At 42.1% G+C, this 18,249-nt stretch overlaps 1 protein-coding gene across 1 annotated transcript in view; it reads right to left on the bottom strand.

Moving 5' to 3' along the window:
- Window positions 1-17,947, bottom strand: part of LOC126356315 (uncharacterized) — a 92,527-nt gene extending 74,580 nt beyond the window's left edge. The window contains exons 1-2 of the mRNA XM_050007320.1: window positions 17,693-17,947; window positions 12,746-12,895 (exon numbers count right to left, since the gene is read on the bottom strand). Of these exons, the coding sequence (XP_049863277.1) occupies window positions 12,746-12,895; window positions 17,693-17,947 (405 nt within the window). The remainder of the gene's footprint in view (window positions 1-12,745; window positions 12,896-17,692) is intronic.
- Between the last annotated feature and the right edge of the window lie 302 nt (window positions 17,948-18,249).

The following is an 18,249-nucleotide window of genomic DNA, read 5'->3' as shown; positions in this document are numbered from 1 at the left end:
GTCTAGAACCACTCGGCCACATCGGCCGGCCATACGTGTTTCGTGGGTCTTACTGCCAGCGCTGTGTTGTTTTGATGTACTGAGGCCTCGTCTGGGTGGTTGGCTCCCCGTCTTCCCAACTACATTTATCTGCACAGTACCACACTTCACAACCTAAGTCCGTCGTTAATTTTTTTCGCGCTGCTTATGGTTACACATGTCTCACCAAACAATTGTCTTTGTTACAGTTGTGAACTATGTTCGTCACCAGCGTTTACTCGGTAAGTGTAGGAAGGATTGTGGCACGTTGCTTCCAAATACCAGACAGCGCCCTTTTTTTTTTTTTTTTTTTTTTTTTTTTTTTTTTTTGAGTGAATAACAAGTTTACTCCGTCTACACATGAGCAGTTCTCGCCTGATAGCCGTGTTTGGTGCACTAATGCCTACGGGTGTAGCCATCGTCTAGCAGTCCCATTCACAAGCGGCACTGAGGTCCGCACTTCAATGATTATTGCCCTTGACCCAGCTAAACAGCGACACAAAGGTCTTTGCTCGTCTTTTGACAGCACTACTTAAGACGACGACCTCTCATTTTATGTCCTCCGATCAGACGCCGCGAGACGGAGCGTAAAGCATTCAGACAGCGTTCTGCCACTTCAGGGATCCTATATCCATCGCTCGTGCTGGACGTTTCCCCTCGGCTTTGGCGTTATCAGACTTCAGCCAGGTGTTTGATCCGGTCGAACATTCTGCTGTACTCCATTGCATGGGATACCCAGAAGCTACTGTCGAGGCGGTCCAAGTCTCCCGGGTGGAGCAACATCCCGGGTGCCATATAGTCGTTAGGTCACGTAACCAATCCTTGTCAGGTGCTCGATGCAAAAGAGGTGACCCCTGTCGGCGCTGCTGTACATCTTTGCCATAGAACCATTTTACGTGGCCTGTGACAACGTCTGACGAGAACGTTGCTGGGTAGATATCGATTTTGCTGCACCGCCTATGCCGACGATTTGGCCCTCTGTCTTCAAAGTGCCGACAACTCCCACAAAAATTTCGAGAAGTGCAAGATTTGTCCAAGGCTACATGGGGGTTCCCCGGACTTCACTCCATAAGTTAAAAAAACTAAAACTGAATAAAACACAACATGTGCACTAAAAAATTATACTCCCTCTCCCCTTTCTCTTCCCCTTCTCTTAGTTTAGGTAGAGCTTTTGGGATATGTGTACTTAGGGGCCAACGCCTAAACTGGCACAGATATTATTTTTTTAGGGTCAAAGTTGTGGTGGCAAAAAGACCTATTTCATGTAAGTTCCTCTACAATCACGAAAGTGAAGGGGTTGGGGAAGAGGGGCGTAACACCGAATTAGGCAAGAAAAGAAAAAAAGGATTAGCGTCTGTGATTACTAATAAAAACGTCCTCAGCCCAGAGTCAGAACCCCGCCACTGCTTAAATTATGAATAAAAATCATCGGGAATGGCGACAAAAGACTTCCAGAATCGGAAGTCACCCTCATTTTGCCAACGGCCTTGTAAAAGAGGGCAAAAGAGCGAAGGGAGATTGAGACTACTCTCTTGCCCTTGGGGCCCTAAAGGCGAAATAATCAGCAATGATCAACGGTTTGCTGATGCAGAAGGCAATGCAAACTACTGCATTAAAAACATGTACTGTGTGTCCATAAGACTTGTGACCTGTAACTGAAAAAAGTATCATGTTGATCTCTCTATTGGTAAAAGATTCCGGCCTAGGTCCCCGTTCGGATCTCCGGGAAGGGACGGCCGAGGGGGAGGTGACAATGACAGAAACAGGACACAACTAACGACAGGATACGAAGAGATAGAGAGAGTACGTGAGGATACTGAGAGAATAATTTAGTATGCGAATAATTTAGTATGGATTGTGGTAGCTGGGGAAGGAGTAAATGAAAGGGTTACGGGAGAATATGGACTTGGTACTAGGAAAGACAGGGCAGAAATATTGATACCCGCAATAAATTTCAGCTAGTTAACAGCGAATAATCCATTCAAAATTGACAAGAGGAGGAGTCATACTTGGAAAAGGCCGGGATTTACTGGAAAACTACATTTAGATTACATGTCAGTCAGGAAGGGACTCCGAAATCAGATATTGGATTGTAAGGTGTACACAGAAGCAGATATAGTCTTAGATTACAATTTAGTAGTGATGAAGGGTAGGCTGACGTTTACAAGATTAGCCAGGAAAAATCAATGAACAAAGAAGTGGGATACAGATGTACTAAGAAATGAGGAGGTTCGCTCAAAGTTTTCTGATGCTATAGATACTGTGATAAGTAATAGTGCAGTAGGCAGTTCAGTTGAGGAGGATATCTCTAAAAAGCCCAATCACTAAAGTTTGGAAGAAAAACATTGGTACAAAGAAAGTAGTTGCGAAGAAACCATGGTTAACACAATAAACTCTTCAGCTGATCGATGAAGAAAGTACTCAAACGATCAGACAATTTCCAGAATATGGAAATAAAAGTCACGTAGCTAACGAAGGGAAGCGAAGATGAAATGGCTGCAGGAAAAACGTGAGGAAGCCAGAAAAGAAATGATTGTCGGAGGTATTGACTCGGCATATAGAAAATTGAAAACAACCTACCGTGAAACTGAAAGGAAGGGTGACAACATTAAGAGTGCAACGGTAACTCCACTGTTAAAACCAAGGAAGAAAGGATATAAGTGGGAGGAGTGCATTGAAGGACTCTAAGAGGGGAAAGATTTGTCTGACGACGTGATAGGAGAAGAAACAGGATATGATATTCAAGAGATACGGGATCCAGTATTAGAATCAGAACTTAAAAGAGCTTTGAATAACTTACGCTCGAATAAGGCTGAAGGGGTAGATAACATTCCATCGTTGCGGGAAGTGGCAAGAAAACGACTATTCGAGTTGGTGTGTAGAATGTATGAGTCTCACGATATAGGATCTCCCATTCGGAAAAGCACCATTCACACAATTCCGAAAATTGCTGACAAGAATAATATACATAAAAATGGAAAAGGGAATTGAGGACCTGTTAGATGACAATCAGCTTTGCTCTAGGAAAGGGAAAGATACCTGAGAGGCAGTTCTGGTGTTGTGACTGATAACGGAAGCTTGATTGGAGAAAAATCCAGGCAACCTGGAGAAAGGTTTTTACAATTTAATATGATGCAAGATGTTCGACATTCTGTGGAAAATAGTTGTAAGCTATGGCGAAAGGTTGATAATATACAATATGTACAAGAATCAAGAGGGAACAACGAGATTGGGAGACGATAAACGAAGTACTCTAATTAAAAAGAGTGTAAAAAAGGGGTACTGTTTTTCGGCTCTCCCGTTCTGCTGTATATCGAAGAACTAATGACGGAAGTACTCAGTGGAATCAGAATTCAAGGTGAAAGGCTACCAATGATACGATTCGCTGATGACATTGCTGTCGTCAGGGAAAGTGAAGTACAATTGGAAGATGTGTAGAATGGAATGAATAATGTAATGAGTACAGAATATGGATAGAGAATAAATCAAACAAAGATTAAAGCAATTAGAAGCAGCAAACAAGAGAACAACGAGAAAATTATCATCTTAATTGGTAATATCAAAGAAGTCAAAATTAAGGAATTCTGCTATCTAGGCAGCAAAATAATTCACGACTGAGGAGCAATGAGGATATCAAAAGCAGAATGCCGCTAGCACAAACAGGACTCCTAGGCAAGAGAAGTCAACTAGTATCACACCCAGTTCGTTTTTAATAAAAAATTCTGATAAGTGCGTTTGGAGAACAGCATTGTACGGTAGTGAAACATGTATTGTGGGATAACCAGGAAAGAAGAGAACCAAAGAATTTGAAATGGGATACTACAGAAGATGTCGAAAAATAGATGGACTAACAAGATAAGAAGTGAGGAAGTTCTTCACAGCACCGGCAACGAAAGGAATATATTCAAAACACTGACAAGCTGATGATGATGTTTGGGTTGTGGGGCACTCGACTACGAGGTTACCAGCACCCGCACAAATTCCCAATCTTTACTCAGTCGAATCTCACGAGTTTCGCGAATGATGATGAAACGATGAGGATAACAAAACACCCAGTCCTTCGGCGGAGAAAAATCCGCAACTAAGCCGGGAATCTAAGCCAGGATTCCGTGATCCAGAGGCAGCGACACTAGACACCTCTTCTTTTTTTTGTCGTAGTGGAAGTCAGAAGACATCCGTTGAAGGTTGTTGTTGATCTCCTCAAGCAATTTTTTTATTACAGAGATCGCCCAGCTCTCTGACCGAACACGCTGAACTACTGTGCCGGCGTCACTAGTCACCAGACCACGAGCTGCGGACTCTGACAAGGAAAAGGGACAGGATGGTAGGACATCTGTTATGACATCACGAAGTAACTTCCATGGTACTAGAACGAACTGTAGAGGGGAAAAACAGTGTATGCCGTACACCCTACAAGTAACTGAGGACATAGGCTGCAATTGCTACTCTGAGATGAAGATGTTGGCACAGGAAAGGAACTCGTGGAGGACCGCGTGAAACCAGTCAGAAGTATGATGACTCAAAAAAGAAAGGCCTATCATCAACGTACATGACCTGGTGGGGAAAATATTACGAACAAGTAGATAGAGTGATAATGGGTTCCCCCCCCCCCTCTCCCAAGTCGCTCCGGACATCTTCTTGGAAGCTTTTCAGCAAACAACCATAGCCTCAGCATCGTTACGCTCCCGATGCTGGCTACAGTACGTAGATGATTTATCTGTTACCTGGACACAAGGAAAGGTGGACTTGGGAAATTTCCTTCAGCATGTAAACAGCCTGCATAAGGATATACAGGTCTCCCACGATACTGAAACAACGGAGTGTTTACATTTTTTGACGTGGAGGTATATAGAACTCCAGATGGTTCACTAGGACACAAAGTATACACGAAACCAACTCACACAGATCGGTACCTGCACGCAGAGATATGGTTCAAATGTCTCGAAGCACTATGGGACTTAACATCTGAAGTCATCAGTTCCCTAGACTTAGAACTTCTTAAACCTAACTAACCAAAGGACATCACACACATCCATGCCCGAGGTAGGATTCGAACCTGCGACCGTAGCAGTCTCACGTTTCCGGACTGAAGCGCCTAGAACCGCTCGGCCACAGAGGCCGTCTCCCGCTTACACGCTTCACCCAGCTCAGAAGTATTCAGTTCTGCACATACCAACTGCCCGTGCCCATTGGGTAAGTGGTACTAAGAACATAAAGGAAGAAATAAGGAAGCTATACCACACGTTTCGCGCCAACGGTTCGGATAACAGCGTTATAAGAAAGGCGACCAAAGCTAACTAAAATAAAACAAGGGAAGAGGACAAAGAAGAAACTGATCCACTTGTGCATTTACCATACGGGAAGGTCGTCAGCAGTCACAGGATCCACATGATAGGTTCCCCCAAGGATGTAGTCAACAATCTAAATATGTAAGAGTATAAGAACTATGTTGTGAGTGCGAAGCTGGCTACATAGGTAAGATACGGAGACCAATTAGCACACGAGTAGCGGAATATGAATGCTACGTGCGATTAGCACAGCATAATATATCGGCGGCGGCGGAACACCACTGCGCCTGTGGACAGCCAATATTGATCAAGGAAGCCAGTGCCCTGTACGAACAGTCATGGTGAAATTATGAAGCAGCCCGATGGCATCAGTAGAGAGGAAGGCTACAAACTTCCGACGCCCTTGTTACCAGCTATCCCAGTCCAACGGGCCGGCAGCGGTTGCGCGGCAGAACCCTCACCTCACAGGGACCCGTCATCCTAAACAAACAGCTACATGGGAACCGTCTGTGCATTTCCATGCACACCAAAAAGAAAACGTACCCACAAGAAGCCGTGTGTTGATTTGCACACTGTCACCTAACACTGACAAATCGACTAGTTCACCAATAGCTTCTTTCCTACCCTGAGACTTCCATCATCACTAGCCTATTATATTCTAGGGTCATTCAATTTTCAAAAGTACGACTTATTGACACAATAAATACAGTCATCTTTCCTTTCCCAAAACTAGTCTTGCCCTGAGGGAGTAAATTGTAATATGGTTGAGACGTAGGTTTTAAAATTATAATTAAAATATTTGATATAAGGACGCGGTACAACATCCAGAAGACTTTTAATCAGCCAGTCTACACAGTGTTTCATAGATCGAGGATATGTGACAAGCTATGATAGCTTGCCAGTCGAATGGGAACATTCAAAGATTATCTGGTGTTCTTTGAGAAGGATCGGTTATGTACCGAGACAAGGTTCAAGGTTCTATCTCTCAGCCCCCCCCCCCCCCCCCCCAAAAAAAAGTCACCAAGGAATCAGTATTCATTACAGTCACGCACAAAACACACTCACAAACTTAACTCTACAGCTAAGAAAAGACTGAAATAGTCGTCCGAAGAATGAGGTGCCAAAGTAAGGTTGGTACCCCGCAAAGCAACCTCAACAAAAGGTAATCGCTACAAGCCACATACATCGACGAATGATCAACACCGGCATAGCTCCGCCGAAACAGGTCTTCTTCTCAATGGCGAGCACAGTACCCCTCAGTCCATACCGCGATCATCGTCTAAGACGACAGAAGCACAAGTGAATGATCAATGTTTTAGGCGGGATTCTCTATGAATGTTATTGTCAGCTGAACTCTAAGTGCGATACTTGTATTTTGTTTGCACCAAGTGGTACGTTTATGTTCAGAGACAGCTGTGAATACTCATAAGATTCCTGTGGGAATGGTATGTACGAAGTTGAGCAATTCATATTACCTATGTTGTAATAAAGTCAATTAATATATGATACTGCGGGAAGAATTTGACAAAGCACAGAAAGACCTAAAGCGAAACAACGACCCGGGAGTAGACAATATTCCATTAGAATTACTGACAGCCTTGGGAGAGTCAGCCCCGACAAAACTCTTCCATCTGGTGAGCAAGGTGTATGAGACAGAAGAGAAACCTTCAGACTTCAAGAAAAATATAATAATTCCAATCCCAAGGAAGCAGGTGTTGACAGGTATGAAAACTTTCGAACTATCAGTTTAATAAGTAACGGTAACAAAATACTAACACGAATCCCTTACAGATGAATGGCAAAACTAGAAGAAGCCGACCTCAGGGAAGATCAGTTTGGACTCCGTAGAAAAGTTAGAATACGTGAGGAAATACTGACCCAACGACTTATTTTAGAAGATAGGTTAAGGTAAGCCAAAGCTACATTTCTAGCATTTGTAGACTTACAGAAATCTTTTGACAATGTTGATTGGAATACTTTCTATCAGATTCTGAAGGTGGCAGGGGTAAAATGCAGGAAGCTTAAGGCTATTTACAGTTTGTACAGAAAAGAGATGGCAGTGTTAAGAGCTGAGGGACATGAAAGGGAAGTAGTGATTCAGAAGGGAGTGAGACAGGGTTGTAGCCTATCTCCGATGTTAGTCAAACTGTATATTGAGCAAGCAGTAAAGGAAACAAAAGAAAAGTTTGGAGTAGGAATTTAAATCCATGGAGAAGAAATAAAAGCATTTAGGTTTGCCGATGACGTTGTAATTCTGTCAGAGACAGCAAAAGATCTCAAAGAGCAGCTGAACGGAATGGACAGTGCCTTGAAAGGAGGACTTAAGATGGACTTCAATAAAAGCGAAACGAGAATAATGAAATGTAGTCGAATGAAGTCAAGTGATACTGAGGGTATTAGATTAGGAAATGAGACACTTAAAAAAGTAAACGAGTTCTGTTATTTGGGGACCAAATGGCAAGGAAAGCGTTTCTGATGAAGAGGAGTTTGTTAACAGCGAGTATAGATTCAAGTGTCAGGAGGTCTTATCGGAAAGTATTCGTTTGGAGTGTAGTCATGTTTGGAAATGAAAAATGGACGATAAACAGTTTAGACAAGACGAGAACAGAAGCTTTAGAAATGTGGTGCTACGGAATAATGCGAAGATTACATGGGTAGATGACGTCACTAACGAAGAGGTACTGTATAGAATTGGGGAGAAGAGGAATTTGTGGCACAACTTGACAAGAAGAAGGGATTGGTTGCTAGGACACGTTTTGAGGCATCAAGGGATCACCAATTTAGTATTGGAGAGTGGTGTGGAGCGCAAAAATTGTAGAGGGAGATCAAGAGATGAATACGCTAAGCAGATTCAGAAGGATATAAGTTGCAGTAGTTATTCGGAGATGAAGAGTCTTGCACAGAATAGACTAGCATGGAGAGCTGCATCAAGCTAGTCTCTGGACTGAAGACCACAACAACAACAATATTTTGTATGTTATAGTATCCACTCTGACTCCTCCCATAGAAAACCAAAAAATCCACCGTTGTATCGACGAGTGTGTATCCGTCTAGTACAACAGTATCTCATTTCTTCGGTATGTTCCACGAATAAACACAACTGACATAGCACTAAATTGTCTGTATTATACTCCTCGTTTCGTCTTCGATACCATACAACAACGTCTTCTGCATCTAAATACAAGAGGGCGGGGCTGCATGGATCCCATGGGATATATTTTCTTCTTCAGCTCTCTCTTACTTCCGGTAATCGAAACTTTTTTCTACGAAGTCCTGCAGTAAACCTCAGTGAAAAGCGACTTGCTGCCATTGTTTGTCGTAGTTGATTTCAGAGGCATCTGATCCTCGAAAGATTTTTGTTGTTGATACTCCAAGCAATATGCTTCGTTTTGTAGCTGATACTTAGTTAAATGTAATATCAAAAATGTTCGCTCTGTGAAATTCTTGATAGTCTCACATTTTACACGATCTGTCTAAGAGTCTGTTACAAAGGACAGTTTAAAATACATCTAATTGTGACGCCGAAATCTTAACTGTGATACATCACATTATTACCACATCAACAAAATCATTTTAATTGTTATTAACGATGCAGTTGCGTATTTGTTTGAATACGCTGTCAATTTTTAAAAAGCCTGTTGTACGAGAGCCGTCCAATAAGCAATGAAACACTCTTTCTTTCTCGGCCGCGCAATTTGCTGTGGGACATCTCGGAATATTCCTACTTTAGTCAGTAGTTTCATGAAGTTCCGATGAGTGGTGGCGCTAAACGTTCCCTTAAAAATAGCGTCTGTAGCGAAAGTGCATTGTAAACAGACAGCTGTCATTGAGTTTCTTTTGACGGAAAATCATAACATAGCGGAGATTCAAAGGCGCTTGCAAAGTGTCTACGAAGAGGCAGTGAACAAAAGCAAGGTGAATCGTTGGGAGAGGCGTCTGTCATCACCGCAAGAAGGTGCGCAAACCTGTCCGACCTTCCGCGTGCCTGCCGGCGAACACGGCTGTGACCTCTGCAGTGTTGGTACGTGCGGACACTCTCATTCGAGGTGACGGAGGAATCATACTCCAGAACCTCGCTGCAGAAGTGGACGTCTCTCCTGGTCGTGCTCACACAATCGTCCGCCAGGTGTGGATACCCGTTGGGTTCCTCGTCACTTAACAGGAGACCATAAAGAGTAAAAAGATCGTCTGTTTGGCCCAATGAAGGATGACTACATGGGAAGCAGTACATGGATAAAGGCGAGTTTACAGGGGCAGCAATAGGCGGCCATACAAGCCCTCCACGTACGGAAGCAATAGGCCGTCGTATTGACCGGAGATTAAATTGTATCCATAAGATAGTTGAATTATATGGTGTATTGGAATCTTGAAGGAAACCTACCTGCATTCAGAAAAACAAAATATGATACATGAGACTTAGATGCTCATTGTTGTTGTTGTTGTCTTCAGTCCTGAGACTGGTTTGATGCAGCTCTCCATGCTACTCTATCCTGTGCAAGCTGCTTCATCTCCCAGTACCTACTGCAACCTACATCCTTCTGAATCTGCTTAGTGTACTCATCTCTCGGTCTCCCTCTACGATTTTTACCCTCCACGCTGCCCTCCAATGCTAAATTTGTGATCCCTTGATGCCTCAAAACATGTCCTACCAACCGATCCCTTCTTCTAGTCAAGTTGTGCCACAAACTTCTCTTCTCCCCAATCCTATTCAATACCTCCTCATTAGTTACGTGATCTATCCACCTTATCTTCAGTATTCTTCTGTAGCACCACATTTCGAAAGCTTCTATTCTCTTCTTGTCCAAACTAGTTATCGTCCATATTTCACTTCCATACATGGCTACACTCCAAACAAATACTTTCAGAAACGACTTCCTGATACATAAATCTATATTCGATGTTAACAAATTTCTCTTCTTCAGAAACGCTTTCCTTGCCATTGCCAGTCTACATTTTATATCCTCTCTACTTCGACCATCATCAGTTATTTTACTTCCTAAATAGCAAAACTCCTTTACTACTTTAAGTGTCTCATTTCCTAATCTAATTCCCTCAGCATCACCCGATTTAATTTGACTACATTCCATTATCCTCGTTTTGCTTTTGTTAATGTTCATCTTATATCCTCCTTTCAAGACACTGTCCATTCCGTTCAACTGCTCTTCCAAGTCCTTTGCCGTCTCTGACAGAATTACAATGTCATCGGCGAACCTCAAAGTTTTTACTTCGTCTCCATGAATTTTAATACCTACTCCAAATTTTTCTTTTGTTTCCTTTACTGCTTGCTCAATATACAGATTGAATAACATCGGGGAGAGGCTACAACCCTGTCTTACTCCTTTCCCAACCACTGCTTCCCTTTCATGCCCCTCGACTCTTATTACTGCCATCTGGTTTCTGTACAAATTATAAATAGCCTTTCGCTCCCTGTATTTTACCCCTGCCACCTTTAGAATTTGAAAAAGAGTATTCCAGTCAACATTGTCAAAAGCTTTCTCTAAGTCTACAAATGCTAGAAACGTAGGTTTGCCTTTTCTTAATCTTTCTTCTAAGATAAGTCGTAAGGTCAGTATTGCCTCACGTGTTCCAACATTTCGACGGAATCCAAACTGATCCTCCCCGAGGTCTGCATCTACCAGTTTTTCCATTCGTCTGTAAAGAATTCGCGTTAGTATTTTGCAGCCGTGGCTTATTAAACTGATAGTTCGGTAATTTTCACATCTGTCAGCACCTGCTTTCTTTGGGATTGGAATTATTATATTCTTCTTGAAGTCTGAGGGTATTTCGCCTGTCTCATACATCTTGCTCACCAGCTGGTAGAGTTTTGTCATGACTGGCTCTCCCAAGGCCGTCAGTAGTTCTAATGGAATGTTGTCTACTCCGGGGGCCTTGTTTCGACTCAGGTCTTTCAGTGCTCTGTCAAACTCTTCACGCAGTATCGTATCTCCCATTTCGTCTTCATCTACATCCTCTTCTATTTCCATAATATTGTCCTCAAGTACATCGCCCTTGTATAAGCCTTCTATATACTCCTTCCACCTTTCTGCCTTCCCTTCTTTGCTTAGAACTGGGCTGCCATCTGAGCTCTTGATATTCATACACGTGGTTCTCTTCTCTCCAAAGGTCTCTTTAATTTTCCTGTAGGCAGTATCTATCTTACCCCTAGTGAGATAAGCTTCTACATCCTTACATTTGTCCTCTAGCCATCCCTGTTTAGCCATTTTGCTCTTCCTGTCGATCTCATTTTTGAGACGTTTGTATTCCTTTTTGCCTGCTTCATTTACTGCATTTTTATATTTTCTCCTTTCATCAATTAAATTCAATATTTCTTCTGTTACCCAAGGATTTCTAGCAGCCCTCGTCTTTGTACCTACTTTATCCTCTGCTGCCTTCACTACTACATCCCTCAGAGCTACCCATTCTTCTTCTACTGTATTTCTTTCCCCTATTCCTGTCAATTGTTCCCTTATGCTCTCTCTGAAACTCTGTACAACCTCTGGTTCTTTCAGTTTATCCAGGTCCCATCTCCTTAATTTCTCACATTTTTGCAGTTTCTTCAGTTTTAATCTACAGGTCATAACCAATAGATTGTGGTCAGAGTCCACATCTGCCCCTGGAAATGTCTTACAACTTAAAACCTGGTTCCTAAATCTCTGTCTTACCATTATATAATCTATCTGATACCTTTTAGTATCTCCAGGGTTCTTCCACGTATACAACCTTCTTTCATGATTCTTAAACCAAGTGTTAGCTATGATTAAGTTGTGCTCTGTGCAAAATTCTACTAGGCGGCTTCCTCTTTCATTTCTTAGCCCCAATCCATATTCACCTAATATGTTTCCTTCTCTCCCTTTTCCTACACTCGAATTCCAGTCACCCATTACTATTAAATTTTCGTCTCCCTTCACTATCTGAATAATTTCTTTTATTTCATCGTACATTTCTTCAATTTCTTCATCATCTGCAGAGCTAGTTGGCATATAAACTTGTACTACTGTAGTAGGTGTGGGCTTCGTATCTATCTTGGCCACAATAATGCGTTCACTATGCTGTTTGTAGTAGCTTACCCGCATTCCTATTTTCCTATTCATTATTAAACCTACTCCTGCATTACCCCTATTTGATTTTGTGTTTATAACCCTGTAGTCACCTGACCAGAAGTCTTGTTCCTCCTGCCACCGAACCTCACTAATTCCCACTATATCTAACTTTAACCTATCCATTTCCCTTTTTAAATTTTCTAACCTACCTGCCCGATTAAGGGATCTGACATTCCACGCTCCGATCCGTAGAATGCCAGTTTTCTTTCTCCTGATAACGACATCCTCCTGAGTAGTCCCCGCCCGGAGATCCGAATGGGGGATGCTCATTATGCTCATTATGCGTAAAGAATCACAATTAACTTTAGCTGAGGTTACGGTTGCCCTTGTTGTGCTAACCTGACAGTAGCAGTAAACGTTGTTTGAAAGCTTGTGGTACCGGTGGCGCGTCAGTTGGTTGTTGTCTCCCCGGCAGAACTGCAGCCTGATGTCCTCCAGGAGTCCCACAGTCTGTCGCAGCGTGCCGCCCTGTGCCATGAAGAGGGACGCCTACGGGGAGAGAGCACTTGCAGCATTACTGCTGATTCTGTAACAACAACACCAGAACCTCTGATTGTAATACACAGCAGTAGGGTTAAATCACTTGTGAAAAACGTCTTGCTAAAACGCAAAAAATTTCTTGGCGACTCTACAGGTCAACAACGTCGCACGGGACGTTCGCAACAATTGAGCGCTGGAACGTCGCTCTAGACGCTAGATTCTCGAAGGGTGGTCCCAAGAACGTCATAAGGTGGACAGGACACAACTAGAAGGGCTACAGAATGGTTTACCAGTAGAAAAACTTTCTCCATCTGCAAACAACTAAAAAAATTAGAGATCTGTGCTCAACCAAAAATATTGTTCGGTAGCTTTTCTGCAGTAAATAAATAACGTAGTTAATGTTAGGATTACCGAGCGTATTGACAGAACTGGTGGTTCAACAAACATAAATTAATGTGTAAGAGAGAAACTGGGAGCCTACAACTTATCTTAGCTTTTTTGTTTGTTTGTTTGTTTTGCACATATTATAATTGCACGTCATCCATTGTTAGTCCATTCTATATGCTACACCCTTATAGAATATAAATTACATTTCACAAGTAGTATAATTACTCAGCTGAGTAACTTCTGCAGTTTCACGTTACAAAAGCAGTTACTTTTGATGTAAGTTCAGTTAAGATGCACAAACATAAAAAACAGGTCATTATTGTTGTTATTTTGTACTCAATAGAACGTTCATCATCATGTTCAAAGGCAAGACTCTCCTGTTATTATTGATAAATACGAAGACTGTTCATAAATGACGGAAGTATGTATAATGTAAGGTCGAAGAAGTAATGAAGCAAAGAAATGTCTGATATATTTTTGTTTTGTGTTTTTTGCACATTACCTTGTTTTCAGGAAATTGCTTTTTCTAGAAGTATATGAGAATTATCTATAGTTTTCTTCATTTTTACTAAATCATCCCTCTGTTTCACATTATTAATCAACAATTTTCGAATAAAAGCTCACTTAAACACTGACAGTTTCAACTGAACAAAAATGTTGCACGGGTATTGCAGCCTTTTACATATCGCAATTCAGTTCCTAGACGGTTCAACCACCTCTGATTGCTGGGAGAATCTAGTAAGACACTGATCATAAAAAAATAACTTCCGGTAGGTATGCATCACACCTAAAGTACAGGTAACGTTAGTACGACATTAACTGACCAAAGATACTAGGACATCTACTGTAGTCTATGCTTACATACGATGATCTGTGGTAGCCTAAGGTAGTATTACAACTCTACTGCTGATCTATAGTAACCTCTGGTGACCGGGAGGCGTTATTATAGCGACTTAGTGATGTTTTCAGGCTGTGGAAGGCGGAGGGGTTTGAGGGAGGGGATTGGAGGGGGCATTCTCAGTGTGAGTCACAGTAGAACGTCCATTATCCTCCCCCTGCCGCCCCATGGCACACGCACGCCACTGCCGAGCTGCCGACAACACTAACCGTTTGCATTCTGATACTGTCACTTGTGTCAAATTTGCCACATAAAATAAAGTTGCAATATCAAATGCCTTGTATAACGGATAAATACAAGATCAATAAAAGGTTAGAAGCACGTGAATCTGCGTCCATCCACATTATTTAATGAGTACAGTTTCGGTAAGTCGATAATTACTCGCATAAAATTACAAATGACGAGCATCGCAAATGACAATCCGAGCTTGACTCTAATGATGTATCGACAGGTCGTAAAACTATGAAGCACGGCACTGACACGGATATCTCCGTTTACGAGTTGTTTAGACGGAAAAAATCACAAATAGAACCCAAAACGGCAATTCCATTTAATGAAAATCTTGCAGGAGCGTCAGTTTTAAAGCAAGTACGGGCTGCTTAAAGCAGTTAAACTTTCAAATACAAGGAGAAATATGTCTGCAGATTCTAAAGTAGCTGATTCTTTCAAAATCAAACTATCTGAGGGAGAAGAATATGTTCTGGAAAACGTACACAATGCTAACGAAACTGGGCTCAACTGGAAAATTCTGCGAAGAAAAAGCCCTGCTTCAAGTCGCGAATTTGCTAACTTGATCCTAAAATAATCGAATGTATTATGGCTGGTTTAGCTTGCGCTAACGTTACTCGTAGCCACCGACTGCATGTATTCTTCATCGGTAAAAGCAGTAATCTCGTTATTTCAAACACGTTAATACGTCTGCGATCCCTATTGTTTACATCTCACAAAACAGCGCCGGGATGAATAGAGCGATTTTCACGGAGTGGTTTATTGAAGGTTTTGTATCCTCTATAAAATCTCATTAGTTAAATAGTGGTAAAAAGGGAGTAAGTTTTACTGCTGCTTGGCACAAGACCGTCCCATCCGTCACTTAAACGAAAAGGATAATTTCATAAAAGTTAAGTTTCTTCCAACCAACCTAACGTTCTTACTACAGCCCGCGAATCAAGACGTTATTGAGACTTTCAGACAGTAAAACAGCAAAGAATTGTTGGGTGAGTTATTGTTAGAAAGAGTAGAGGAGGGAGAAGAAAGTCTGTTAAGATGTATTGATTCGAAGGATGCGTGCTACATGACCGGAGCAGCATGGGTCAATGTAAAGGAATAGAATTTGAATAAAGCCTGGGATAAATTTTTTAAGTATGGTGGAAAGCCTGGAATAAAATTTTTAAGTATGGCGGAAAATTCTCGAAGTCTATTTGAAAATAACAAACAGGATGATATGACTGAAACGATCAATATGCTAAAAGAACACAATTGCCCGGAATGTGGTGTAGGAGGCTTTCGAGAATGGGTGAGTGTCGACGGTGCAAATCCTGGACTCAAAATCATGTAGGATAAGTAAATAGTAAACTTCGTCACGGACACATGGAGGCCTTAGCAAACGCTACAGAAGAATTAGAAAGGTCTTGATCCTCGTATACGAACTCTACAGCCAGATAATAGCTGATATCAATGACTTTCCGAGAAGTAACGCTACCAACTAGTACTCCAGAAAATGGTGATGAACACGTACTGCCTGCTTCAGGTGAGTATACATTTTTGGTGCTGCCTAGCGATCATCTGAAACACAAGAATGAAACGAACAGCATCATGTATCAGACATGAAAGAAGTTCGTGACTTAGTGACTTACCTTCTCGTGAGTGAGTGAAATTGCTTAGACACACCAACGTTAACGATATTCTTAAACGTTAATTCTACACATATGTATCGTACATATAAAATTCATGTGTGTTATATATATTTTGCTTAGTATGCTGTACTATTTACGTTTCTGCTGTACTTGCGATTGTAATAATGAAAGGGATTAATGTTATTATAAAAACACGTAAAATTGTTAAATAAAACTATACAGTTCTATTATCCGAATAAACCGGTTTTCCTAAGACACATATCCTCCAACTAGATCGAATAATTGAGGCTCTTAAGTAGTCCGAATCAGGTTTCAAGGTTAAGGAAGATGCATATGGTATCCAGGGAGAGGGGTCGGGGATAAGAAGTCTAGGAAGAGCAAGCAGCAGTGACAATTTAGGCGTGGATAATATCAAAGGAGAACGATGCTGTATTTCCTGGCTACGCATAATTGGCAGAGAAGTAATGAAACATTGTTTGCAAATGTTTCAACTCATTATTCATGCACTTGGTGTTGTCGCCTTGAATCGAAGAATGCCTGAATAAAAGGTACAGAATAATTAGAAGGATCTTGATCTTGGAATACGAACTCTGTACCCAGGTAACACCTGATATCGAAAGATTTCCGACAACTAATCCTGCCCAGTGGCGACGCTTCATTCATGACCTAACATAATATTAATTAAGCTGAAGGGTTTGGAGTGATAATCAAAAAATGGTTCAAATGGCTCTGAGCACTATGGGATTCAACTGCTGTGGTTATCAGTCCCCTAGAACGTAGAACTACTTAAACCTAACTAATCTAAGGACATCACACACATCCATGGCCGAGGCAGGATTCGAACCTGCGACCGTAGCAGTCGCACGGCTCCGGACTGCGCGCCTAGAACCGCGAGACCACCGCGGCCGCCGAGTGATAATCACTGACCTACGCTATTGATCTGTAGGAGGAAAGGCAGGGGAGAGCGTCAGATCTTGGCAAGGCCCAAGTTCATTACGGTAGCTGTGGAAACTTGCTACCCAGAACTGCGCCACCCGGTAGTAGTGGGCAGACGACTGTCACATATTACAGGGCATTAAATGCTGCAAATAAACGCACGCAGCGAGAGAAGATGTATAAATCTCATCCTATAGCCATTACAGCGACGTGAAATTGGCATTCAGTTAATGATTTGGAAGAAAATAAAGATTCAATGAAGGTACTTTGTCTAAATGGAGTAAATTTATCACAAAATGTACGATAACTTTCAGTAGTCAGCCCAGTAGAAAGAGGCGCGTAAAATTGGAAAAACTCTACTTCCGCCAGGGTTCGGTTGTAGCGTTAGTGGGAGAGCATCTCAAAGGAATTTAACGAGTTTAATTTTCTTCTTTTATCGATCATGTATAGTCAACATGAACCAGGAAGTCTCTGCTTGTTCTGAAGTACCCACGCAGCCTCCGCTTCTTGCCACAAGAGGTGTTGAAAGGATGTTCCTGTAGTCAAAAAAGTCTTTTCTCGTTAATTTTTGACTAAACATTTCGCTAAGCAAAAAATATAACTGGAAATTTCGTCAGCTAATTATTTCTTATTTCAAGCGTTGATATTTCTGTACGCATCTTGAAGTATGTACGCCGTTGCATGAGAATCACAGCCACATACATGAAAGGTGGACTGTAAAGTAAAGTGTACCTTGCAAAAAAAACCAACGCAGATAGAAGCCATGAGGCAGCACAGCGTGATCTGCTCGAGTTCTTCCGGAGGGTCCATACACAGCCTGAGGACCACACACAGCGCCAGAAACGTGATGCAGGCGAGCGTCATACAAGCGAGCAGTCCGTTGAGGAGGCGGGCAGCACGACCTCTCGGCTGCCAGAGGCCCATCAGCCGCCGCAGGGTGGCGCCGGGACCCAGCAGCGAGTCGCTGTCCGGCGAGGGGAGCTCCATGATGGCTCCTGTTGAGGAACGCACAGTCTTCAAAGCCACTGTGCGGCTAGCAGTGTCCAGACCCCCTATGGCTGTGCATTGACTCCCTTCAATGGATTACTTTCTCTACTATCCCTTTATCAAGTGCCTTATTAGCATATAAAGATGTAGTTCACCAACATATTAATCGCTAACCAAACAATGTTGTTTGGCAGTAGTAGCATACGTCGGCCACTACATATACACCGATTAATCAAAACATTATGACCACTGCACACCACAAAATTAAATACTCTTAGTAGCGTTCTGGGCTCATTACGCTG

This window comes from Schistocerca gregaria, chromosome 1 (genome assembly GCF_023897955.1).
Source record: "Schistocerca gregaria isolate iqSchGreg1 chromosome 1, iqSchGreg1.2, whole genome shotgun sequence".
Taxonomy (NCBI): domain Eukaryota; kingdom Metazoa; phylum Arthropoda; class Insecta; order Orthoptera; family Acrididae; genus Schistocerca; species Schistocerca gregaria.
Note: the sequence above shows the minus strand (reverse complement) of the source record. Positions and strands in the feature narration are given on the sequence as shown.